Source organism: Gopherus evgoodei, chromosome 15, assembly GCF_007399415.2.
Source record: "Gopherus evgoodei ecotype Sinaloan lineage chromosome 15, rGopEvg1_v1.p, whole genome shotgun sequence".
In the NCBI taxonomy this organism is placed as follows: Eukaryota; Metazoa; Chordata; order Testudines; family Testudinidae; genus Gopherus; species Gopherus evgoodei.
The window spans coordinates 17,057,471-17,083,104 of NC_044336.1; the positions used below are offsets into that span (position 1 = coordinate 17,057,471).

General features: G+C 38.8%; 1 protein-coding gene and 1 long non-coding RNA gene across 16 annotated transcripts in view; one reads left to right on the forward strand and one right to left on the reverse strand.

The window, feature by feature from the left end:
• The window catches only part of LOC115635565, a 53,807-nt gene extending 50,770 nt beyond the window's left edge, over positions 1 to 3,037 (forward strand). Inside the window, exon 3 of the long non-coding RNA XR_003996634.1 lies at positions 2,660 to 3,037. This is a non-coding gene — a long non-coding RNA (uncharacterized LOC115635565). The remainder of the gene's footprint in view (positions 1 to 2,659) is intronic.
• The window catches only part of SPAG9 (sperm associated antigen 9), a 104,389-nt gene that overhangs the window by 18,019 nt on the left and 60,736 nt on the right, over positions 1 to 25,634 (reverse strand). For 5 of the 15 annotated variants that reach the window (XM_030534498.1, XM_030534508.1, XM_030534501.1 and 2 more), the window contains 17 exons: positions 23,212 to 23,333; positions 20,316 to 20,375; positions 18,843 to 18,900; positions 17,184 to 17,336; positions 17,058 to 17,109; positions 16,469 to 16,599; positions 13,134 to 13,190; positions 11,865 to 12,038; positions 9,389 to 9,518; positions 8,812 to 8,904; positions 8,232 to 8,399; positions 7,184 to 7,355; positions 5,529 to 5,756; positions 4,757 to 4,952; positions 3,751 to 3,873; positions 3,051 to 3,131; positions 2,428 to 2,495 (listed from right to left, as the gene is read on the reverse strand). In XM_030534498.1, coding sequence (XP_030390358.1) covers positions 2,428 to 2,495; positions 3,051 to 3,131; positions 3,751 to 3,873; positions 4,757 to 4,952; positions 5,529 to 5,756; positions 7,184 to 7,355; positions 8,232 to 8,399; positions 8,812 to 8,904; positions 9,389 to 9,518; positions 11,865 to 12,038; positions 13,134 to 13,190; positions 16,469 to 16,599; positions 17,058 to 17,109; positions 17,184 to 17,336; positions 18,843 to 18,900; positions 20,316 to 20,375; positions 23,212 to 23,333 — 2,066 coding nt within the window. Of the gene's footprint in view, positions 1 to 2,427; positions 2,496 to 3,050; positions 3,132 to 3,750; positions 3,874 to 4,756; positions 4,953 to 5,528; positions 5,757 to 7,183; positions 7,356 to 8,231; positions 8,400 to 8,811; positions 8,905 to 9,388; positions 9,519 to 11,864; positions 12,039 to 13,133; positions 13,191 to 16,468; positions 16,600 to 17,057; positions 17,110 to 17,183; positions 17,337 to 18,842; positions 18,901 to 20,315; positions 20,376 to 20,930; positions 20,943 to 23,211; positions 23,334 to 25,634 lie in introns of all 15 variants that reach the window. The other 10 variants (XM_030534507.1, XM_030534506.1, XM_030534511.1 and 7 more) reach the window with 5 other exon arrangements.

Consider the following 25,634-nt stretch of genomic DNA (forward strand, 5'->3'; position numbering starts at 1 on the left):
GCCTACACATAGCACTGAACATTAGCTGTTTGACTGAGCATGGAAATGCTGGCCATGCATGAGATTATCCCCTCTGTTGTCTAAGTGTGCTATGACATCTTTAAATGCTGTCTACTATTGGTATGCCTTTTTTTAAAATAGCACATACAACGGCGTCACTCACCATTAACTGGAGTTCTCCTCTAGGTTAATCTCCTCCAAAGATCATCATTCTTTGACATATACTTGAGATCCCTCAAGGACCCTGTAGTCATTGGAATTTTAGGTAACTAAAGTGAGTATCAGTATCAAGCCAGTTGAGCCTTTCCCTATATTTGCATCAGTGCTGCATGCCTGCTTAATATTGTTAGAAGCTGATTGCAAGGATCCAAAGCACCACAAGGAAGAGGGCAAATAAGTGAGAATCTGTGGTGATGACCCAACAGGAGAATTCCAATTACTGGTAAGGAACACCCCCTTCTCTCCTATTTGAGATCTCCCATAGAGATCCTTACTCAGAAGACAGAGGAACAGTGCCTGTCCAGGAAAGGTAGGGCTGAGAATTTTGAATATAGATTTTGAGAAACAATATTATCAGAAACAGGTTAATGCTGGCAGCCATGACCAACTACTAATGCTCACAAAGAGGCGGGGGTATATAGTGCATCTTGTGGACATGATTAATTCGCAGAATAACCTAAAGTCAACTCTCAAAGCAGAACAAAGTAGCTTTTGCTACATAGCTTGTATATAGAGACTTCCCCAGCTCTCCCATCTTCTGCCCAAAATATGAATGAGTTTTAACAAACCAGAAGGACAGTGGATTGGTTTCTCTAGAATTCAGATGCCACTTTCCTCAAATGCCATTAATAACAATGTTATTTTTATGGAAAAATAATTGATGGGACAAGATTTCTGGCCGACACAATGGCCAGAAAAAAAGAAAAAAAAAGGCTATCCTGCTAAAAGGAAGTCTTAGAAATGCTCAAAGAGCCTGGAAGACTAAACTGAAGTTTATGGAGGATATAAATCAATGTGAATGTTTTAAGGAAAAGATTGGAGAACAAGAGGAAAAAACTGATCCCACTAAGGGCCTGCAACTAAAATAAACTTCTATGACAGACAACAGACCAGTGATGAATTGTTATGGAGATTACTTACAGCTTTGAATTATGAATTTTAAATATTTGCAGCAATGCTAAACTTAGAGAGGAAGATGCAAGCTTGATGAAGTGAGACTGGATAATAAAAAGCCTCCAGAAATTCATGAGACAAGGACAACTTCCAGTTAGAAGACTTTTTTTTGACTCCTTTGATTTCAAAGGGAAATATATTGGAGTATATTAACTCCCAGTGTTATTTTTAGTGCCTCTATGGTGCAAAGGTTTTTTGAACTGATGGATGGTTTCTACCATTTGACATTAACAGAAAGGTCTTGCAGAACAAGTCAGAATGGTGGCCTTTACATGGTTAAGGATTCAAGGCAAAAAATATATAACAGCCTTCAAAAAGCCTTAACTTTGGACATAAGTGACAGTAAAAAACTGTCCTATATTTATGACCTGATACATGAGAATTGGGACAAGATAGAAATAAGCAGCAATCTCATTGCTCAGAGGTGGGAAGAATAGTGACAACATACAATATGGATTATTGACTAGATTCAGCTACACAGTGTGGCCAGGATCAATAGATAAGCAAGGTTTAATATATACAGTTCTCAAAAGTATAGCGGAAGCCTAAATATGACAAACTCTGTTTTCAAGTAAGGTCATTAAGCATTCTATGACAAACAAGTCTCCGAAGACCAGCCTCAACACCACAATACCCAATTAAGGCAAAACAAACCAAGCTAATATTAAGTTTCTCTTTTAAAAGCAAGAAGAACTTGAAGCAGAGGCAGGCCTGAATGAAACTAACATGGAGTACAGATCACCCAGCTTACTGAAAAAAATCTGTACTGAAGGGGTGCACAACAATGATGGAGATACAGGCAGAGGGTCAACTGGCTTAATGCATGCACTTTACTTACTGTACCTATAATTCAAAATTTCAATTACTCCACAGTCCTGGAGGTAGCTCAAAAGAACTTCAGAGTGAGGATCCATGGTGGTGATTCCAAGTAGGAGAAATTCCTGGCTATCTACTAGAAAGAAAGGGAGAACAGGGGAATTCCTAATTACTGTAAAATAAGTTTGTCTGAACATATCTAATGCTTCATCAACTAAAATGCTAGCAAATTAGTTTTTTGACAAGGTACACAACACATTAGAGAGAGACTGGAAATGCTTGTTGTAGTAACACTGTTTGCAAAAATCAGATAATTCAGTGCATTCATTTTCAAAGTAAAATATTTACTAATGATACATTTTATTTACTCGGTTTCGATCATGAAGCATCTCTGTACCGTCATTGATTCTGTTTAAGGTCATTCAGCAGAATGCTTACCAACTCCTCTGTGAAATATTGCTAATGTTCCATCAGCTAGTGCAACTAATACTATTCCTTTTACATGTCTGGGAAAAGAAAGGAGGCAAAAGTATATCATTAGTGTTTAATTCATATTATCAATATAAAAATATAAACAGGACTTTTACAGTAAATATAATTTTACAGTTCAGCATAATTTAATAAATGAAATTCACATTTGTTCTTAAATATATAGTTTTCTACTTTTTAGAATACGGTTGATTGAACAGAAGAGGCCATGAGACGCACAGGCTGAAAACAGAAAACTGATGATAACAATATATTAGCTACAAAGTAAGTAGGATGTATCTCTAGGAAAATTATAGTTTCCTCTTTATACGAGTCCCCAAAACCTGGAAATATCCTTGATATTTCAGTATCCATAAAATCCCCTTTATTTCCCCTTCTCCCCATTATGCTGACTTAACCCTCCTCTCCATCATCGTCCCCAAAAGAATAAAGAAATGTAGGGTTTTTTTTTTAAACTAGCGTCTCAATGAACTCAGACTGGAAATCTATTTAAACTACATTGTAATTATTCTATCTATAATAAAGGTTTACATTAGGTTAGCAAAATTTACAAAACATTTCAGGCAACTTACACAATACTGAGAATAGAATCTTTAAGTTTAATGGCATGAACACATTTCCTCCACTGGGCCACTGAAGAATGAACATACAAGCTGCAAGGACATAATTGGGATGAATTAAACATGAATACTTCAAGACCATGTTAACGTCTCAGACAATACAAGAATTTTAATCAATTTTGGCCAGGGTAAAGCTTTAATTACGGAGAAAAAAAATCTCACACTGATAACTGCAGCATTGCTACAGCTAATCCACTGGCTGCCCAAAACATTACTGAACATCTATCCACAGAGCCTATAACTGGGATAGTAAATGTTCCTAGTGATCTGACATTCAGCACTACAGAATCCTCAGATAATACCATATTTCTTTCAATAAAAAGAAAGCCTTTTCTAGAGACATGTCAGAGACTACTTGGTTTAATTTGGTATTGAAGAAAAGATTAACAAATACAACTCCTACAATATATAGTATAGTATATTACACTACAGAATGATACATTCTGTATGTTCTATAATGCCAAGACACAATAAGGTATACTGAATGGTATTACTGCAGCTCTGGTTCAGAATTTTCTTCCTTTTGTGGGTTTCCTCACACTTCATCTTAGTTCTTGGAGCCCCCAGGTTGATATTTAAACTTTCTGAAAGCAGGTTTAAAATGACTCCTAATCTTTTTAATTTAGTAGTTTTATAATTAGCATTTTCTTACCATCCATTCTGTGCTCCAAGCCACATTGTAGGTAAAAGGCTACTCATTTTCTGTGCTTCTTCTCTCACTAGATCTTGCTCATTTGGCAATTCTACCACATCTTTACACAAGTCTGACTCACTATTGAGAAAAACAATGGTAAAGTGATAAAAAATAGTCTGAAAACAAATGCGCAGACTGCTCAAACTGTAACCCAGATTACAAATTCAAAGCTGTTAAATGTTTAAATATCCTGTGTATTATAAATATATCTAAAGCAGAGTAAGAATCCCATTAAGCATACTAATTGTACAAATGAAATGAATACTTTTAGAGTAAATTATTTCAGGAGGCTATCTACCTCTTATGAGGAATGAGAGATTGCATTCAGCCCCATTATTCTGCTTCCATACAAACCAACGCATCGGATGGAACCTCCTGTGAATAGCTGAAGGCCTTGAAAAATCTGAGATGTTCCAACTTTATTTCTTTATTAATGACTCCTACAAACCTCATTCAAGTTTTCCCTCAACTGCCACAGCTAATGCACAGCAGTTGGCTGGACTAAGAGGCAAGTTACATTTGTTCCCCTAAACTTCTGAAGAGCCAAGTGCCAAACATGACTAATAGAGCAAGTGTGATATCAATGAGTACACCAGGGGTTGAACAATACTAAACCAGCAGTTGGCTGAAATGGTGGGTTGAAAGGAACAAATAGTTAAAAAAAATAGAACAACACACTCCCTTTTGGAGGTACCTGCCTAGAAAATGTAATGAAGTTACATTGAAACTATTCTTCATTCTCACTCGAGACCACTTTAGAGAAACTAGTGCAAGACATTCTACATAACTATTGTGTAAAGCTTAATCTGGACACACACCTAGAAACACTTCAGTTATATAGTGCCTTCCAAATGATGGCCTCAAGTGCTTTACAAATATATGAACCTTTGTCTCAATAGTACTCTAAAATAGTATATTTATGAATTTTAATACATTTTAATGGTGTGGACCATTGACCATGTACCTAGGCTGGTATACTGGAGAACCCTCTGTTGTATTCTGCACTCCCAAAGGATCTGTGAAGACATGCTCTGTATACACTCCAGTTTGAGCTGGATCAGCTAAATCTTCTCCTGACCCAGCACTGACTTCCGTTGCCTCCGTTGCTTCCTCTGCTGTTGGAACGTTTTCATCTACCACATTACTTTCGGCTGCAGTTTCTATGAGACAAATATTTCAGTTAAAAATTAACTTGAAAACTCATTCTGTATAGACACCGTGGCAAGTTCATGGGCAAATTACTATTAATTATTTGCCTTCTATTTCCCTGTATGATAAGACTATTCCTTTGGATTCCACGGAATAGCCCCATTAAATGGGAAAGGATTAGGAATTGAAGGACATGAAAAGACAGCTTTTGACTGAAGTAGTGCTCTCTCCAGGTTTCTCTCAATCCATCTCTGCTCTGTTACTTTATTGCTCTGAGGTACTTCACACTATCCCTATTGCCATAGTATCCGAACACCTCACCACCTTTGGCGCATTTAGTCTGTCACCCCTGTAAGGTAGGAAACTAATACGATTACCATTTACAGATGGGGAACTGAGGCAAAGAGACTACATGACTTCCCCGTGGTTACAGAAGAAGCATGTGGGAGACCAGGTCTCCAGAGGTTGAGCTTAGCATCCTCCACTTCCTTCAATACAGGTCTATTCAATTTGTTTTGATGCTGTTGACAACTTGCCCTGTATCCCCACTTAAAACTCTAAACATGCATGGATGACTATTTTCATACCTGGCTGTTTATCTGTCACAGATGAGGCACCATTAGCATTGTGTGTTATGAGAGATCCTGTAATACCCTCTGCAGTACAACCAACCACTGTGATTCCTCCTAACAGGCTATCAGTTTCTGCTGAGCTGTTGCTGGTCATACTTCCACACAAAGAGGTCCTGTCCACCTGATTAGAGTCTGCTTCTTGTGACCCTTCCTCTCCTACAGGATAATCCGTTTCTCTAGCCCCTGAAAGGCAGATTAAGCTTCATGTAATTTCTTGGATACAGTAAAACACAGTGCATAATCTATCAAGCAATAAGATCCAAGTTAGACAATAAACAAAGATATTTACAGTCTACAGAGCCTGAGAGTCACACGACTAGAACATCCTATAAAATCTGCTTTAATGGCACAACACGAAAAGGCATCTTAAACCAAGCTGCCGCCTTTAAATTAAAAATGGACAAAGAGACCTAAAGAAGTGCTGCATGCTTCTACCTTGTATGTCAGGTTTCTGTTTGAGCAAAACTTTGCAGCCAAGTTAAAAACAGAATTGAAACAGATCTTGATAACAGGGGGAAAATGTTAACAGACCCTCATCTAATTCCATTTGTTCTGATTTAAATTTATGCACATAACTGCTCATCTCCAGAGGCAAGAACGTTGCTTGTGTTTTGTATGATATATTGTTTGAAATATAGATCAGTCAAGACAATCTCAATAGTAAGAATCATCATATGCAGGCTAATTTCAGAACTTGCTCTGCTGGAACTATTCCATTTTCCTGTCTCACTTTCAAGGTCTGTACAACTTCATTCCTCTACTTGCCTCTCTACACCACCTCCTGTACATTCTATTCTTCTCAAAGTATCATGTCTAAACATGCTCTGCCTTCATTTCCACATATACACCTTCATACCTTACTTCCAGGCTCTCTTCTGCATGGAAAAACCTCCTTGATTTTACTGTGCTACGTTAGCAGACTGTCTCAAATCTCCACTCAAAGGAACTTGCTTTTTCAAAGCCTACTAGCACAAACCCTCCATTGGAGGGTAATTTAATAGATTTTTTTTTTTTTTGAGTTAACAAGATGCACACAAAGCAACCAACCTCACCTCCTGAAGCGTTGTAACCACCTACTTTTCTTTGCCCTCCCGTATGTTGTCTCTTAATTAGATCTTTGGTTAAGTGCTAAATAGTAAAACTCCTTTGGGAGGGATCTCATGTAAAAGGTGGTATACATCTCTATGGGCTCAATAAATATAATAAAATTAGAACCATACCTTAATGTGGAGATCTACGGAATACTCTCACTACTGAAGAGACTATTTACCTCTAAACTGGAGTATGGGAAGATAGCAGGCCAGATTACTGGTCCTATTACGTCACACTCCTTGCCTTGGTGTGCTCCAACTTATGATAATGGCCAATTCTAGGATCAGAGGTGTTAGAAAAGTGGCACAGGCCTGATGTAAGATTAAGCCCAGTTTCCCCTCAGCTATGCTGTTTGCTATGCTGTCAGCTACAGTGTATTTTTATCGTGATGATTAATCACAGAACTTGTATCCTTTTAGTTCGTCACCTCTAAAACATTCTGGCTCTAATTTTCCGAGATGAACACTCACCACTCCTGGGGAAGTCAACTGGCACCAAGGACCGTTTGATTCTCTTACCTGGAATGCTAGCAATACAAAGAACGTGAGAATTGCAAACAATAAAATTGTCTAGGATGTTTCCCGGCTGGTTAGCATCAACAATGATCACTTTTGTAGCAGAGTGTGTGCTTGTACAGATCCAAACTAGACTGGATAATTCTTCCTGATGTTTCAACTGCTTCTGCTGTTCCTGCAAGAACAAACAAACAGCAGATGTACTAATATACTAGAAGGGAGCAGGTGGCAGCAGTTTTAAAGTTATATACCCATGTATTATGTAAAATTCATACTGCACAGCTAGGCATATGTTTAATACTATTACAAAACAAAAAGAAAGTGTACTTGGACTTAGTTTCCTGGATGCACAAGGAATGTATAAAACTTATGTTCCATACATGAATAGGAAACTAAATGAAAAGTAATGAAACTACACAAAGAACTACAAGTTTTAACTAGTGACTAATCTAAGACTGGTGTTGTCTGAAGAGTTACATTTACATGCCTGCACGCTCTCAGTATTGCCAACTTCTAGTGTTTAATAATCGTGAGTCAGGCCTCAAAGCATCATGAGATTCAGTTTAAAAATCATGAGCATTTTTAAAAATAAGTTAAGTTTTTTCTTTGCTTTTTAGTTTCTGAGGAAGTCTTCATGTTTTACTTGCAATCATTCAGGATACAAACTTTTTTAAATGAAAACAGATTCTCATGCAATCTCGAGTTCAGAAGCTGGAAGTTTAAGAAATACATAAAAAATGTGGAATCATGATAGAATTGTGAAAGTGGGCAATGCTGGTATCTAGATCAAGTAACTACACAGATTGTGCAAAAATACTTAGCTATTTAGATTTATCTCAGAGCCTGTAAACATCAGACAAAACGTGAATATTTATTTCAGAAAGTGGATTCAATACAAAGCACCAGGTTTTTTTTGTCTTGATCATCATTTCAATTCTACCGGAGAAAACATGCTTAACCATTGCTGACTAACAGAACTGATTACCAATGAAGTATTGTTTATGGTAATGTTGTTTAAATATTCACCATTATAGAACAGAATTGATCTTACCTTGAGTTCCTGGTCTAGTCTATCTAAACTACTCTGAGATCCTGTTTGGTGCTTGTTCCCATCTGCATCTGAACCCCCTACGTCATTGTAGAATACGCTGGCACCAACCACAGAGCCTCCATCTCTTGTCTTCCCTCCTGATAAGTTCACTCCTACAGCACACCAAAGCTGGAAAGAGAAGAATTTGAGCATTTCATTTGCAGAACACATGGGGTTTTTGGCTTAAGAAAGTAATAAAGGAACGAACTATATAGGCTATAACAGTGCTATGCAGGCTATAACAGAGGAGTTGAGTACAACTTTTTGCAGTACAATTTATGGAAGACAGAAAATGAACCCATTATTCTTAAGAATGCAATTTTAAGAGAGAGCATGAATGTAAACTCGAATAAATGTGATTCTGCTGCAGTGTGCATTCTGTATCTCACATTTGCTTCAGGTGCCCCGCTTTATTTCCTAAACGGATAAGAAAATCATTCAGTACTTTAAGGTTTCAGTTCAAGTAAGTTACCAGTTCAATGTCTCATTGTCCTCCATCAAGGACTATCTCCTCTAATTTTCATAATTCTATAAATCCCACCTTCATAGATGTATCCTTTTCATCTAAGGGTCTCAGATAGACAGGCACAGGCAAATTCTTCATCTTGTTATCACCCTGACCACCATTTGCTACCTGAAGAGAAAAAACATTATACTTTCCCCTAAAAAAAAAAAATCATTGTTTGTGAATCTTGTCAAACACACAGAACAATATTTTGCCATGCCTCAGGGCCCATAGTTTGGTCAGCACCACTCAAAGGAAACAAAGATGACAGCAAAAACATTTCAGTGCCTTTTTAAAGAGTGGATATCACAATCGCTTTAAAAGGACTGAGCTTGAAGACCCCAGCCTTCCTGCAAATTACTGCTCCACTCTTACTAAAGATTAAAAAAAAGTGAGTTTTCTTCTACAGATATTTGCCCTCGTCCTTCAGTAGGACTACTAAAGCTGCCTTCTCAAGGCACTAATTCAGAAAGCAGACTTATTAAAAAGCTGACAACTAGCTATAATTCATTAGCATCAAACATCATAGTTTTATGGAGCCTTAGTACTTTATCCAGTAACTCTTATTTATGGTTATTGTTAAATACCCTAGACGAAGTCATAATCACAATACCTGTTTGTACTTCTGAGGCAGACTCCAGCCAAAAGCTTGCACTCTACCATCTTCCTTTTGAACGTGTGCTTTCACTTGGCGGTATTGTTCTCGTTTCTGTTCTCTGCGTGAGGCTAAATTGGCTTCAGATCTAGAGGGAAAATGGATATTTTTTTCCAAATTCATTCCTTTTCTCCTAATAAGTTCTTTTAATGTGTAGGTATGCCACAGCAGAAGTTGCCCCCTAACTACTGAGGGTAAACATAATCCAAACTATTTTCAGAGATATTTATTACAGTAAAAGAAAAATGCTACATTTGTTAGTCTGAGCCAAGGATTGCATACTTCTATTTAGACCTGTCTCAGTGCAGGGGTATGAAGTAGATGACCTCTGAGCTTCCTTCCAGCCCTACAGTTCTATGACTCTAGACAATTAAGTCTATTTCTACTTTCTCCCATTGAGCTTAAAAAGGAATGTATTCAAAGACTACTGTGAACTTCGAATTGCCAATTTGAGGACGACGACAGGGGATTCAGTTATCTGGCAGAGACCACAGAAACAGCACATCACTATTTTTTTTTTTCAAGCTCCTTAAAATGTATGGGTTTTTTTTTGGGTTTTCTGTTCACATTTGGAAGGGTTTTGTTGGCAGTTGAGAGCATCATCATCTAGTCAGGTCCACTCTTCTGACTCTCCCCATTTTTCCATCTGTGATCTGCCTCCTGAGCTTTAGCTTTCCCATTGCTTTTACTGGTAATCACCCTTCTGCAGAGCTTGAAGAAAGGCAAATGAAAGTGACTGCACACACAATGCTGTCAAATACACCAAGTACATGGATTTAAAAAAATTTTTTTTTAATTAAAGAAAAGTAACCACGAAGGTTAAACAGTAGTAGATACAAAATTTTCATCTGGAAATATTATTTTTAACTTAAGTGTTCTTTTACCATATAGCTTTGGAGAAGGAAGCTAAAGAATTTGTACTAAAAATGAAAGCAAAAGAAGATGTGCAACAGGCCAACTTGACAGTGTCCCTGTGACATGCAAGATGCATCCAGATAGGGCAAGGGTGACCATAATAACAGCCATACTAGTCAGATCAAAGGTTCATCAAGCCCAGTATCCTGTCTTCTGACAGTGGCCAATGCCAGGTGCCCCAGAGGGAACGAATAGGCAATCATCAAGTGATCAATCCCCTGTCGCTCATTCCCAGCTTCTGGAACAAAATTGTTCTACACAAAATTCATACCAACACTTAAATAATTTCATATGATGAAAAATTAAAGCTTTACTGGCATAAATTATATAAACACTAATATAGGTTCTTGTTATGATCTCTAATTTTGACTGTTTTATTATTGTGCTAGTTATGATCACTATACATACTGTAATGGGTGCTAAAATTTGATATTTTTTTAAACAATGCAGAGATTTTTTTAAATTTCCTAGGTTCATCAAATATTTTACATGCTTTGTTTATCTCAAAACCTCCTTATGAATGGATATTACCAGATGACATCAGCTATATAAACAAGTCTCTGAAACTGTACTATATAACTGCTTTGTTTATATTTTCAGTTATCTAAGATTGTAAATTTACAGTAGAAAGACTAACTATGAAATACACTGATGTTTTTATTAGCACAATTATATAATCCTTAATTATGAAATATTTCTTGTGTAGAGATATATTATTAATTATAAAAACAATGTTGGAACAGTGTTATTTTGTTGAAAGTCATGATGCTCATAGTAGAACCTCAGAATTACAAATACCTCAGGAATGGAGGTTGTTCGTAACTCTGCAATGTTCATAACTGAATAAAACGTTATGGTTTTTTCACAGGTTTACAACTAAACATTGATTTAATACAGCTTTGAAACATTACTATGCAGAAAAAAACGCTGCTTTTAACCATCTTAATTTAAATGAAAGCACAGAAATAGTTTCCTTATGTCAATTTTTTTTTAACTATTCCTTTTAGTAGTTTACAATTAACAGTACTGTACTTTATTTGCTTTTTTGGTCTCTGCTGCTGCCTGATTGCATATCTACAGTTTCAAATGAGGTATGTGGTTGGTATGTCATATGAGGTAAGTTAGTTTTTAACTCTGGGGTTCATAAATTGGAGGTTCTGCTGTACTTAAAACATTCTTCTGAGTGCTAACTATTTCTCCAGTGCCTAGAGGTAATTTTTTGAGGGAACAACACTTGAAAATACCAATGTCACCCATGCCATCTCTTACATGCAGCCATCACTCTACACATTACAATTTTCATAATCCTGATTTCATGAGTATCTTCTTTAACATGTTCACTCTAAGAAAAATAATTTGACATAATGTGAACAGTCAACGGCAAGTAATACTATTGATTTTTTTCCTGTCTGCTTTATGGTCACTTGATAAACTATAATATATAGTTAAAGATCTATTATTAATGAACAAATTAGTTAAATAGTATAAGTTACAATGAGAAAATAAAAATGTATCTTACTCTTCACTGAGGAAGTCAAAGGCTTTAGATTTGTCACTAGGTAACTGAGATAAAGTGCTGCTTCTTTTCTTGACTGATGGAGTAATATGTGAAGTTGGAGCATTATACTTAAGATTAACAGGTGGTTCTGGTTTCTTAGCAGTATTGCTTGATGAACTGAACAGCCTGCTGAAACTGAAGGACAAAAGAAGCATGGTAAGTCTGTATGCATCCAACAAAACTGACCTCCTGTTCTACTAGGATGACCAGATAAGTGTGAAAAATAAAGACCAGGAGGGAAAAAGGGACAATAGGTTGCCCATATAAGACACAGCCCCTAATATCAGGACAGTGCCGATAATATTGGGACATCTGGTCACCCTGTTTTGTACATAGGGCATTGTGCACACTACACTGCTCAAATCAATGTATTACAGTGGCTGGAAGCGAGTGGAACCAAACAGCAGCTATTATGTGCTTTAGCAATACCTTACACACAGCCATAACGTGAACCTGTGTTAAGAGAAGGCACGTTCATTGAAACATTGGTATTATCCCATCCTCTTCCTTTAAAGGAAGACTGGATCTTAAGTTTCACTTGAACATCCACCACAAAATGGGCAAAAGGTAGCATATGTTCTTAGTTGAAGAGAAGTCTTAAAGAGTGCATTAGCTCCATCGTGAGGAACTGCAGGTAAGCCCAAATCCTGGTGGATCCACAACCTTCTATTCACATAAACCCTCTAAGCCCAGTGAACCTACAAACCTTCCAGACCAGAGGTGAACTATTACCAGTTAAGCCATTCACACAAAAAAAATTTTTTTTTTAAATGTTGAAATCTCCGTAAATTTATCTCCCTTTTTTAGTTTTGACATTTACTTTATTTAAAGAATTGACAATTAGTAAACATTATTTCAGGGGGGAAATAAAAGTGTTGAAATTATATGCAAACCACAAATATTCAAAAAAGTTTCATCAAAGAAAGTTACAAAAATGCTCAGGATCAGTGTATTCAAAACCTGCTTCATCTTCTGATAAATACTGTACAATTACTTTGAAGCACATTAGCATCTAACTCTAGTAAACGCACAACCATTCACTATAGGATACAGGTTATGACACATTTTGTCTTTGAGAACAGCCGTCCCAAGTTAGCATGCTAGGTATCAGAAAGAAAAGCACCTGAAACATCTTCATCCCAAAAACAAAATAATTAACTGATATACAGAACACATTAATACCAACTACTTGGGGTTTTTCGCAGCATCTGCCTGTATTTCAGTACTTACAACTGCCAAATGCTTGATCTCTTCTTTTCTTGCATGGCTGGATTTTCTCTTGATGCTCTAAAGAAAAAGGAATACTAAGTTTACTAAATAAGCAATACCACCAAAGGTAAGGTGTACGGGAACACACACAACTTTGGGTATTTAAGTATAAGGCGCTGCCTTGAGCCATGGAGACAGAAGTTGAAGGTGTCAATACCTGCATACATGTCTCTTCAAGTCAAAGACTAGTTTTAACATTTAAACTCAGCTGCAATTGAAGAGTGCTCTCCTTCCAGTAAGTTAGTAAAGCACCCTCCATTCTTACTTCCCTAGTCTTAGATACCCGTTTTATTAATAGCGTTATTCTGTTATGTGCGTTACAGCAGTGGATACTGCTCCAACCTTTTGCAAAGGGAAACTTTCAGGTTTGGGCTTTTTTTTTCTCTCAAAAAACTACTACTTTTAAAGATTTTGGGATGATAATTCTCAAATCATCTTTAAAGAAGATCAATACTTAGTGTTCACTTTCAGCACCAGAAATCAATATAGAACACTGTACTTTATCAATTAGAGTAGAACTCATTTATCCAAACCTCCATTATCCACCTTCCTGTATTAAGCAAACCACAAGCGCGCACACAGCAATCTGGGAAACTGACCCTTCAGCCCCACTGCCCAGGACTGATAACACATGCCCTACTGTGGGGGCTGAAGCATGCAATTTAGTTTTGTGGGACCACTGTGGCGTGGCGTCCGGGACAACTGCAACAAAAAGGTTGAGAAACATTATAATGTTCATGATTATAAAAAGAGTAAAAAGTGTAAAAATGATCAATACATGTACAGATTGTTAAAAAACTCATCTGTTTTCTTGTTAATACAAGAACAAAATATTGTTTGCAAGAACTAGGGATCTGTATATTCTGTGAAGCAGATAAGAAGGGGGGGGGGTATTTTTTAATGCTTTTCCAGGAGGGGCCAGCTAGTTTAAAAACAACTCCACATCTTAAAATAATGGATAGAAAGCTCTTTGCCCATTCTCCTGATTGTCCAAATTTTTGATTATCCAATCTGGCCTCGGTCCCAACAAGATCAGATAAACGGAGTTCAACTGTAACTTGTAAAAGAGATTCCTTAACAGGAAATTGAGAGAAAGGTGCGTACATTAATTTTGTGCACATATCAGTGGATGTGAGGAAACAAAGGGAGGGAAGGGAAGTGATGGAGAGAGAACATACAGAGAGCTCAAAAGAGCAGTGGGTGCTCTGCACATATTTAAGAGACAAGACTTTGGGGGCAAAGCGCTTACAGCGAATATAAAGAAAGCACCCAGGTGAAATGCAACAACTTGTTGTTTTTGGTGGTGTTTTTTTTGTTTTTTTTTAAACACTGCAATGATTTTTCTTGAGTTTGCTTTTTAATTTTAAATTTCCACTTTTAAATCCCTACCTTTTTAATAAAACCTTGCAGTTAGTTTTTAACTTAGCTGTCACAGTCCAATTTAGTGCTTAGGAATTAGCTAGAGACAAAATGATTTTTTCCTGAAGCAAGCCAGCTACTGGTATGAGAAGGAGGGAGAGAGAGAGAGAGAGAGAGAGAGGGAGCAGAATTCCATTACAGAGAGTAACCATGGAAAAATGAGCCATCTCTACCTAAGAAAATGCTGTTTTCCCACGAAGTTTTGGAGTCAAAATGGCTAACGTACCTAATGTGTTATAATTAAAGCCCTACTTCAGTTGCAGAAGGATTTTCGAAAAATTGCAGCGGAGTTACGATCAAGCCATGGAAAATTGCAGAGAAGTAATAATGGACTTTATTATTTGCAGGAATAAAGTCTTATTATTTTTGCACAAATTTTCCACTGTCAGCCACCCTGGACTGAGAGTGGGGGCCCGGGGCTGACAACAGCTGCCCAGAGCTGACAGCAGGGACTCCAGCTCTCTGCCCTGGGGTGGCGCTGCCACCATCAGTCCCACACACTATGGGGCTCCTGCTCTCAAAATCACAGTGGAAGCCTAATATTGTGGAATCTACAATTTCTGCAATATTGCAAGTTAAGTAGGGTCTTAGGTCAACGTGCGGCAGCTTACATCAATCTAATTATGTCAGTGTACACACTACAGCCTTGTCCCACTGATGTAAGTCCCCTACTACACAGACATAACTATCTCCATGAAAGGTGTTGGGCTTATGTCGCTGTATATAGGGCAACAGTGTCTGTCTAGACACTGCATTACTTACATCAGCTGTTGAATGTCTTGTACATTTCAAGGCTCCATCCTGGAGTCCTGATACTGACCAGAAAGCCGGGCAGCTAGAGCTGGCTCCCAGCTACACTGCACCTGCCCTGATTCCCTGCCAGGCTGCTGCCTGGAAGCTCTCCACTCAGGGAGCCAAGAAATCCGGGTGGCTGGCCCCCACTCCAAGTGGGGAGGCAAGAGCCAGGGAAAGGAGGTGGGAAGGATAGCTGGGCTCCCATGACTGCCTCCCGCCCCCTTCAGTCAGTGCAAATGCTCCTAGTGAGGATGCACACCACCAACAGAAGGAGGGTAGTGTGCACATCAGCCACCACAGTAATTACTGCGGTAGCTGTATGTCGATCTAACACAGGTTGACTTAAATCAGTAGTGTAGATATGCCCTCTGTTAAAATACTGTAACGAAAAAGTACATGTTAGAGGTAATCATTACACCTGACCACTAGATGGCAATATATGGTGGTATTAACTATTGGATGATCTATGGGAGTGTTGTAAGAAGTGGTACAAGAAAAAAAAACTATCCAGAAGGAATGCTGTGTAATTTCTCTGAAATTCAGGACACAGTAATTGATTAGGACTGTTCTATTTCCAATCTTTATTTCTTAAATTTGACAATTCTTGCACCTTTTCAAAAAGTTATAATAATTACTTTTTACTTGAGCTGACCAACCAATTCTGATTTAATGATCACATCTGGGCCACAGACCAATTTTATTTTATTGTTTGTATGACTGTCTTAGATGACTTGAGTACAAACAGTAAGAATTCTTCCTGCCCAAAAAACTTAAGGCTGAAAAGACTTATGATGCACTTAACATTACAAGCTCAGAGGACTCCCTTCGGCTTCAATGGTGTGTGTTTCATACTTGCTTAAAACTTTATGGGATATTTTGATAAGAAATGGCAAATGGGTAAACAGAGGCCCAGAGAGGGGAAGTGACTTGCCCAAGGTCACCAGAGGTCAGTGGCAAATCTGGTAACAGAATCTAGGTCTCCTGGTTACTGACCAGTGTCCTATCTTCTAAACCATGCTGCTCCCCAGAAACCAATCTGTTAACACCACGAAAGGAATATCAAAGGATCTCATGTCATTTACCTTATCATTTCAGTCCATCGCACAGCTTCCTGAAGCTCCATCAGCCGCTCTTTATATTGATTTCTTTCCATCAGGACACGGGCCATTTCAACACGTGTAAAACGTTTTCTCTGAGCAGTGGGAACATCACTCTGCAAGTACAGAAAGCAAGCTTATAGTACTACAAAGGAGTATCAGGGGCATGAAGTCAGCCACCACCATTCTGCTTAGAAAACAGGGTAATTAGCTCAAGTGCCTTGGATGACTACAAATGCCACTGAACTGGACAAGGCAAGAGTTGGGTAGCCAGGATTCAAACTGTTTGGGCTCTGTAGGCCTAAGACAACACCTTGAACTCCACCCAGAAATCGATAAATAGCCAGTGGAAACTAAGTCAAAACCAGTTCACTACAGGGAACAGGATGCAGGAAAGAATTAGAGCAGGTTAGTCTAAATAAACTGACATTTTGTTTCCCTTAACTTTTCATCTCTTTCCCACATGGAAAATAGTTTATATCTTGATTAAGCCATGCAAGTTTCATAGAATTAAACTAATATGATGGAATATTAGAAAAGGGCATGACACAAACTTTGTTAAATATATACCTACATCATCATCCTCTTTCGCTTTTTGTCTTGCTTCCTCTGCTTCTGCACGAGCTCTAAAGAAAAAAGATGAGGTAACTAAGAGAATCTTTAGCAGATGTTTTTAAATTTTCATGAGGACAACTCTTACTTTCTAAGCTCTTCTTCTAATTCCTTGTTCTTCTCTTCAAGCTTCTGCTTGGCTTGTTTTACAGCTTCTAGTTCTCCATGCAGTACATCCTTCTCACAGGTCAGTTCATCCACTTTTGCTATCAAATCATTCTTTACCACATTCAGCGCATTTCTATGCAACAAACATTTGGAATACATTTTTATAACAACTCCACTGAAACCTAACAGCACATAGCTTTGTAACACTAGCATAATTTAATCCCTATACTTGGAAACCTCCAAATAAATATAGAGTGTTGTATGCAACAACTAGAAGTTGGCACTTTCTAAAACAAAGCTAAAAAAAACACGCACCACCACCACTGTGTTATAAACAGGTGACTTCAAGTGTCACCACCTTCTCTCTAAAGCTGCTAAAAACCTGGAAATAAAAATATCCAAATGAAATTAAAGTTCAAATTCAAGTAATCTACATAGCGAATAAATTCCAATAGTTAGTTTCAATTCCAAACTGGAATACATTTTCAATAGCTTGTCAAAACAGGCAGGAAAATAAAAATACTTGACTACAGTCATGCTTGTAATGGAAATTACAGTGGCCAAATGGTAGTATTGTATACTACAGACATGTATATAACAGAAGTTATTGGGTGCTGCTATTGTACTAGAAAACAGACTGGCCAGGTTCCTAGGGCTAAAATATATAAAAAACACCTTTATTTACACTGGACATCTTAGCCCTGAAAATTCCTAAAAGAAAGATCAGCAAAGCTACATATACTCTGCCAAAAAAACCTACAAAGTAGGGTTGCCAGACGTTCGATTTTCGACTGGAAACTGGTAGTAACTGGCCTCTGCCACCGGGGGCGGGAAGAGCAGCAGCTGCTCCTGGAGCCCAGAAGAGTGGCTCTGCTTAGCAGCTGCTGCTCTTCCCGCCCCCCAGCCTGACGGACTGGACTGCAAAGTAGGTCCCAGCACTATGCGTGGAGGGCAGGGGTAACCTGTTCCCCTGCCCTGCTGTGCCCCAATTTCCCCTTCCCAGCCCCTCGCTCCCCCACCCCCCTCCATACCCCTGCTGTGCCCTGGCGCGCCCTGATTGGACAGGCAGGAAGGCTCCATGTCAGCTCCTCCCAACCCAGCTCTGTAGGTGGCAAGAGAGTCCCAAGGGATGGGGGAGCAAACAACAGGGATGGGGATGGAGAGTGAGTAAGTGACTGGTGGGAGGAGGTGCCTCGGGGGGCAGGGATGTTCGGTTTTCAGGGATTAAAAAGTTGGCACTGTTCTTGTTTTGCTCTTGGAAGCTAGTAGATCACTGAAAATGACAAGATTTCTTACTCTTTAAAGTTTTGTATCATTTTAATACTCTGCATACTAACAAGAATGAAGGACGCTGGCAGAGTGCAATTCAAGTCTACCAAGAAAAAGTATAACTGGTAGATTGAAGTGACATTTTAGACAAAATCAAATACACTGTGCTTCGTTCAAAAAGCCAGACATAGTACACATAATTGTGGGCAGCTCTGAATACTAATACATACCATTTAATGCTAAAGTAAAAATGTCACCATTTTTCAGTGATGCCAGATGGCACGGTCCATTGTGGAAAATGATAAAGAGTGAGAGCAGAGGGAGTAGGCAGGAAATACTCTCTAATTAAAAGCTAAAGTTTGACACTTACTTGGTCTCCAATAGCTGGGTGTTCTCCAGAATAAGATTTTCAACTTCACGGCCCATTCCTTTCCAATGGAGAGTAAGAGAATGAATTTCAGAAAAAAAGAAAGAATATTTTTACAACAGAGAAATCAAATAAAATATTTTATTTAAATATGGTTAAATCTACATTGTGTCTTCATCTGCCTAACAAGATGAATAGAGAAGCACCTCACAGAAGCAATGTAAATACTCTCACTGAGCAAATATCTAAAGCTTTCTCTCCCTTCCTTCTCTGCTTATCTTTGCTTTCATCCTTCTCCAGGTGATGCCTGAAGACACTCCTAGCTAACGACCAACGAAGTCTCTCTGCTGTTTCCCCCCACCCCCATATGAACTGTAAGCTTTAGGGAATGGTTAAAGTACTTCTAGGTCAAATAGAACATCTATATCCTTAATGGATAAAAAATTAACCATTTACAATGCGCAAATTCAATGAAGCATTCTACAAAAGAGGTTATAGAGTATATTTTATGTTCAAAATATGCCATTTTTAATACACACAGGACATGCTGAACAAGAAAGCTCAGAGAAAGTGTGAAAGCCTTGAAGATCTCCCCAAAGCAAATGGTACCTTACCAAAGAAATTACGGTCTTTAAAGCCCATGCATTCCATGTACAGCAAAAACAAGAACAAGAAACATTTAATGTAAGAAGTAGTATGAGCGAAAAGCAACAACAAATCAAGAGATTTGTAAGCTGTCAGAGTGAATTAAAGAAAAGCCAGCACTGAAAATATGAAATGACATGTTCCATGATTTGAAGCAGATTGATATGCAAGACAGACAGTAAAATGAGTATCACCAAATGAGTTAGCCAGGCATAAACAAAGCTTTACAATGGATTAAAAGGTAATCTTCACTTCTGTAGCATGATTTAGAAGCATGGTACACCTCTGCCCTGATATGACGTGACCCGATACAAGACGAATTCGGATATAATGCAGTAAAGCAGTGCTCCAGGGGGGCAGGGCTGCGCACTCCGGCAGAGCAAAGCAAGTTTGATATAACACGGTTTCACCTATAATGCGGTAAGATTTTTGGGCTCCCGAGGACAGCGTTATATCAGGTAGAGGTGTACTTGGAAAAAGTGCTAAACCATTTCGATTAAATATTTGATTCTGAAAAAAATTCCAAGTTTTGAGTTGAAATGCTTTCAATTGTTTTATGCATCCATAAGGTTCATTCATATTTCTAGGAAGTTCCTATACATTAATGTCTGCATGCTTAAAGAATATTTTAAGTAGAATCTACTATAGAATTAAGTACTGATTTCGTTTTTAAAATGTATAATGAAACAGCAATAATAGTTGTAAGTCTTGTTCAGCAGATTATTTTCAAGACAACCAAGCCCAGCATTATGTACACACTGATAAAAGGAGCAATTATGCCAATCAGAGGTTAGCATTACACAGCAAAATAAAAAAATCTTAAAGAATTACCCTCATTGTAAGAACAGGGTGCACGTCTGGTTTTAACAAGTTCCCTAAGCATAGTAATATCTTCCAAAATATTTGGAAAGGAAAAAAAATTAAAAATGAACAAATCTTAATAGTAAAAAGTAACAGTTAAAATAGGCATGCAAGTTGAAATTTATTTAATCTTGTGTATGATTACTGAATCATATTCCCCTAAAAGAGAAACACTAGGTCTCTTATAGAGCTCACTGGACTTTAGATTGAAAGTAGTAAGTTAAAAAAAAACTTGTATATTGTTAAGGTATAACAGCTATAGAAATAGAGGTTTGCAATCATCAGGAGGCTTTGCTTGTTAGAACAGCTTTGCTTTTTTTTTTTTTTTTTTTAAAATAAACTGAATTATATATGAAAAGCTATTTTACAAGTGTACCTAGAAAGATCTGCACAAAATGCAAATAACTGTTGGGATCCCTACATTGTCAAAAAAGTGGATAAAACAGCTGGAAAGCCAAAACGACACAAGGGCAAAAAAATGTTTCTAAGCAGAAACAATGCAGATAATGTAGTATATGAAAGCAGTAGCCAAGAACGCCTAACTGTAGAAGCAATAGTTTTCAAAGTATTTAAAAGCATACACACCAGAATATTCCCCTGGGTATGCAGCCCAAGAGAAAACACATTAGAGAATCCCAATTAACTAGGTTTTATAGAACTAGAAACTCAATGCTAACATGAATTTAGAATGGAATAATCCACTAAAAGCACACAATACACTGTAAATAGATATGGCTTGTGTGTGATGCACGTTAGGAAAATGTATGATTCTGAGACAAATATCCATGTGCTGTAATACTACATAAATGAAACAATCAATATGATCATATCAAAGTTAGTAGGTCAACACATTTCCACATAACATGAGAAACCTAATTAATTACATATATTATAGGAACAGACTTAGTAAAAGAATTGTTCTCTAAATATAAGTAACAAAATAAAACTTTGCTTAAATAATGGGAAGACTAAAAAAGGGTGTTCATTTTTGCCCAAGGAGAATGGGGTGCCCAATATGGGGAAAAGTCTTATAGATTTAAATAACTATTTTGTAAAATCTACTGTGTAGGAGTAGGCACTAAAAGTTGCTGCTAATAGGCTATGAAACTTCATCTCAAGAACCCATTTTTGAATGCAGAATGTCAGTAGCAACTAAAAACCACCACTGTATGAGGACATGTAAATTGAGTTATGGATGCCTACCAAAACTAGGAGGAGATGACCACATTAAAAAACACAACAGTTACCATCATTGCTTGTGGTCTCAGCAAGGAAGTCCAGAGTATGAGGAAAAGAACAGAACTATTTTCTCCCCTAGTGGTGGTCTTTCCAGAATAGGGACAATGGCAGCTAAGAATAGGTACATTGCATTGTTGCTGCCTATTCAAAATAAAATCAGTTCCAGTGCAACTCTCTATCCAGTTTTCCCCACTAAACAAGAAATACTCAGGAAAGTACACAATGTGAATCACTAGAAATACACTATTCAAAAATACATGTTTGGTCCCTGCCAATTCTACACCACACCTCCTTAGAGAAGACGTTTGAGAGTCAAACTGCTATTTATGCTTTCTACACAGCCCATTTTCAGACTCAAAAATCAGCTGCTCCTAAGGGCTTGTCTACACTACTGCTTAAATCGATGTAATGTATGTTGCTCAGGGGTATGAGTGATGTAACATATAGACTTAAAACAGTCTCTACACCACGCTACGTCGGCAGGAGACCTTCCACCACTGACATAGCTTCCGCCTCTTGTCGATCAGGATTAATGACGTTGACAAGTGAGCACTCTCCCGTCCTCATAATGTGTCTTCACCAGACGCACTGCAGCAGTACCGATTTAGCATGGTAGTTAAGACAAGCCCTAAAATATGTTCTCTAATGTCTACTGCCATCTATTCAATAAAATAAAGCATGGATGCTGAAATATGGCTCAGTTGTTTTACCACAGAAAAAATTTCATGGCACAGATATTACTGAGTTGTTGCTTTTTGTTAAACACTCGGGGATGCTAAAGAATTTCTAAATTGTTTGGTTCTCAAACACCACCAATTGATTTAACAATGTAACAGCAATATACAATCTCCCTCATAGGCAAAATTCCAAATATGAGCAATATAAAAAGCACGGTGAGGCCCAATTTGTTACCCAAAAGGTTTTAAGCAATGTTAATTTGATTGTCCAAAACGAAGAAAAAACTGCTTGATAAGAAACATATCCTGTTCCTGTGTCATACCATATACAGAGCAATTCAAATACCAAGCACTTTAAAGAATTGATGAAAGGCTCAATTTTAAAGAAGTGTGCTATACCTCAGAAAATTCACACTGAACTGTGAGATGGTTTCATTTATCAGTACAAGAAAATGGAGCCTTGTTCAGCTTCAGGCAGCAGCAACTAGAAGAATTATCCTAACTGAAGTGAATCAGAGTTTGAACAGTCACCAAGTTTACTACTGCATTTGTAATCTTGACTCAAGACCTCAATGAAAATAAATTTGTCTCCACTGAATAATACCCAAATTAATCCACAAAAAATGTAGGCATCACAGCAGAAGCTGAATAGGGAAGTAGAGGTTTCACAAAACGTGGACAGACCGATTCCAGTGTTCTTGTTCCTTTCTTGATACTGACAAAGGTCACTTGAACAAGAAGAAATTTCACACTGAAAAAACCTAACCATGAAGTAGCACACACATTTATTCTACTAACTTAACTGAACCCTTTCAAGGCCACTGAAATAGGAGCTTAATATAATGAATCTTGGTGTATATTTCAGGAAATATATTTAAAGGGAGCTGCAATTACCAGAAATAGGCTATAAATACACTAGTATAATAATTTCTTCAGCTAACTTGTCTTACCCAATAAATCTGCTCCTTCATCCACATCTCCAATTAGGCCAGAGCCAGCAGAAGACAGCTCTTCGAAGAGAGATTCTGTGTTACGATCAAATGCTTTGTTCTCTATACCTTTGGTAGGTGTGCTAAGCAACAGAATTTAAATTTTTTTTAAAAAGTCAGAAAATGGAACCAACTATCATTCAAACATTTCACACAGTTGTACAGCAAAGGAAAAACGTGACTTTAGACAGCTGCTCTATGGTTTGGCTTATAGCTCATTCATTAACATAGAAATGAACTGAAAACCTTACTGGACATTTTTTAAGTACCTGTGTTGGAGGAGTGTACCCCCACACACCCTGAAGGGGTTAATGTGAGCCAGAAAGGCCACTAATATACATGGCAGCACCTGGGAGAGACAGAAAGCCAGGAAGTTTGTAGCAGAAAATGGGCTGCAGGGATAGAGTCTGCAGTCACTCCCTGCCATTTCTATCCCCCAGAAAGCAGGCCAGGGAGGCAGCAAGGAATCTGAGGGAATAGACCTTGGCTGCCAGCTACTGGGTCCCTGGACTACAACCAAGAACAGAGAGAGGGCCTGCACTTCCCTACCAGACACCAAGGAAGGTAGTGTGAAACCCCCAGAGATAAGGGACGTAAGAACCATGGAGCCCAGAAACAGACAGAAGACCTGCTGTAAGGTCACTAGACCATAGCTAGGCTGGAGATGGTTACCCTGGAAGTGGTGGACTAAAGCCTGACCTGGCTAGAGGGCCAAGCTGCAAGAAGAGAGACAACAGCAGCAACAGAGCAACCTCAGCAGGTGGTACCGTAGGAGGAAACAGTTGCTGCACTACACTTGACCACAAGGAAGTGCTTTTGCAGTGAGCAAACCCCTTTACAGTGCCTAAGCTTGTCCACACAGACTTAGTACTCTCTCAAGTAAGCACACTACGGAACTTTTAGTGCATGATAGCAGGATCCATACAAAAAGAATTAATAAACAGCAGACTAGCGCACTATATATTCACGCCCTGCCTTGCTGTGCAGCAACTCTGCATATCCACAAGCCCTCGTTGTCATTTTCAAAAGTGACTCAAGCACTTGGGTTCTTAAGTGCCCACTCACTTGCAATAGGGCTTTAAGTGCTCTTGGAATTTTTACCCTCCATCCTCTCATACAGCAAGAGACTGAGGTCTCAAAAACAGGAGTGTGTTGCAGTAATGTGAGAGTGTGGAGTGCATCTGAATTTGCTAACATCTCCAGCAGCAAGCTCTGAATGACATTAGACACTACCCCATCCTCTAGGTCAGTGGTTTTCCAACTTCTTTTCTGGGGACCCAGTTGAATAAAATTGTTGATGCCCACAACCCAATTGAGCTGGGGAGGAGGGGCTCGAGGTGAAGGAGGGGCTCTGGGTTTGGGAGGGCTCAGGGCTGGGGCAGGGGTGATGGAGGGGGTCAGGGCTCTGGGGTGGGGCACAGGAGGGGCTCAAGGCTGGGACAGGGAATTAGGGCGTGGACTTATCTCTGGCAACTCCCAGTCAGCAGTGCAGTGGGGGTTCTAAGGCAGCTTCCTGCCTGTCCTGGCACCGCAGACTGCGCTGTGACCCAGAAGCGGCCAGCAGCAGGTCCAGCTCATAGGCGGAGGCGCGCACACGCGGCTCTCATCCGCAGGCACCGCTTGCCCCAGCTCCCACTGGCCAGTTCCCAGTGCGGAACCAGTGCTTGGGGTGGGGGCAGTGTGTGGAGCCCTGTGGCCCCACTGCCTAGACATTGGACCTGCTGCTGGCCGCTTCCAGGGCATAATGCGGTGTCGGAACAGGTAGGCATTAGCCTGCCTTACCTGGGCAACACCACTGACAGGACTTTTAATGGCAGGTCTGCAAGGCTGACCAGAGCCGCTAGAATCCCTGGGTGTGACAAAGGCAGCCCAGTGCCCTACGTGCTTGAACTTTGAAAATCACTGCTCTAGGTGTCCGTAAATCTCCAAATGCCAGAAGCTGGGACTGGACAACAGGGGAGGAATCACTCAAGATTGCCTTGTTCTATTTATTCCCTTTGATGCATCTGACACTGGCCACTGTCCAACAGGATTACTGCACTGGTCTGCACTGCATTGGTCTGACCCAGTATGACCATTCTTATGACTCTGAAGGACAAATGCTGTGATGATACCGCAACATAAGGAGGTAGACAGGATTTTAAAGGGATGGGTGAAAAAAACTAAAAGAATCCAACTTAGAATGAGCCAGTATCCTGAGCCCTTTTTTTAAAAAGATGAGAGCCCTCTTTTGCACACACTCTTAGCTGGGAATGGGAAAACTGCATTTAGGTGTCCTGAGTTCATCACAATATACAGCATTTTGTACTTCAAATGTAGGAATCAAAACAAAACTTGCTGTTACAAGAATTCTTCAGGGAAGAAAAACAGATCATGGGAACTCA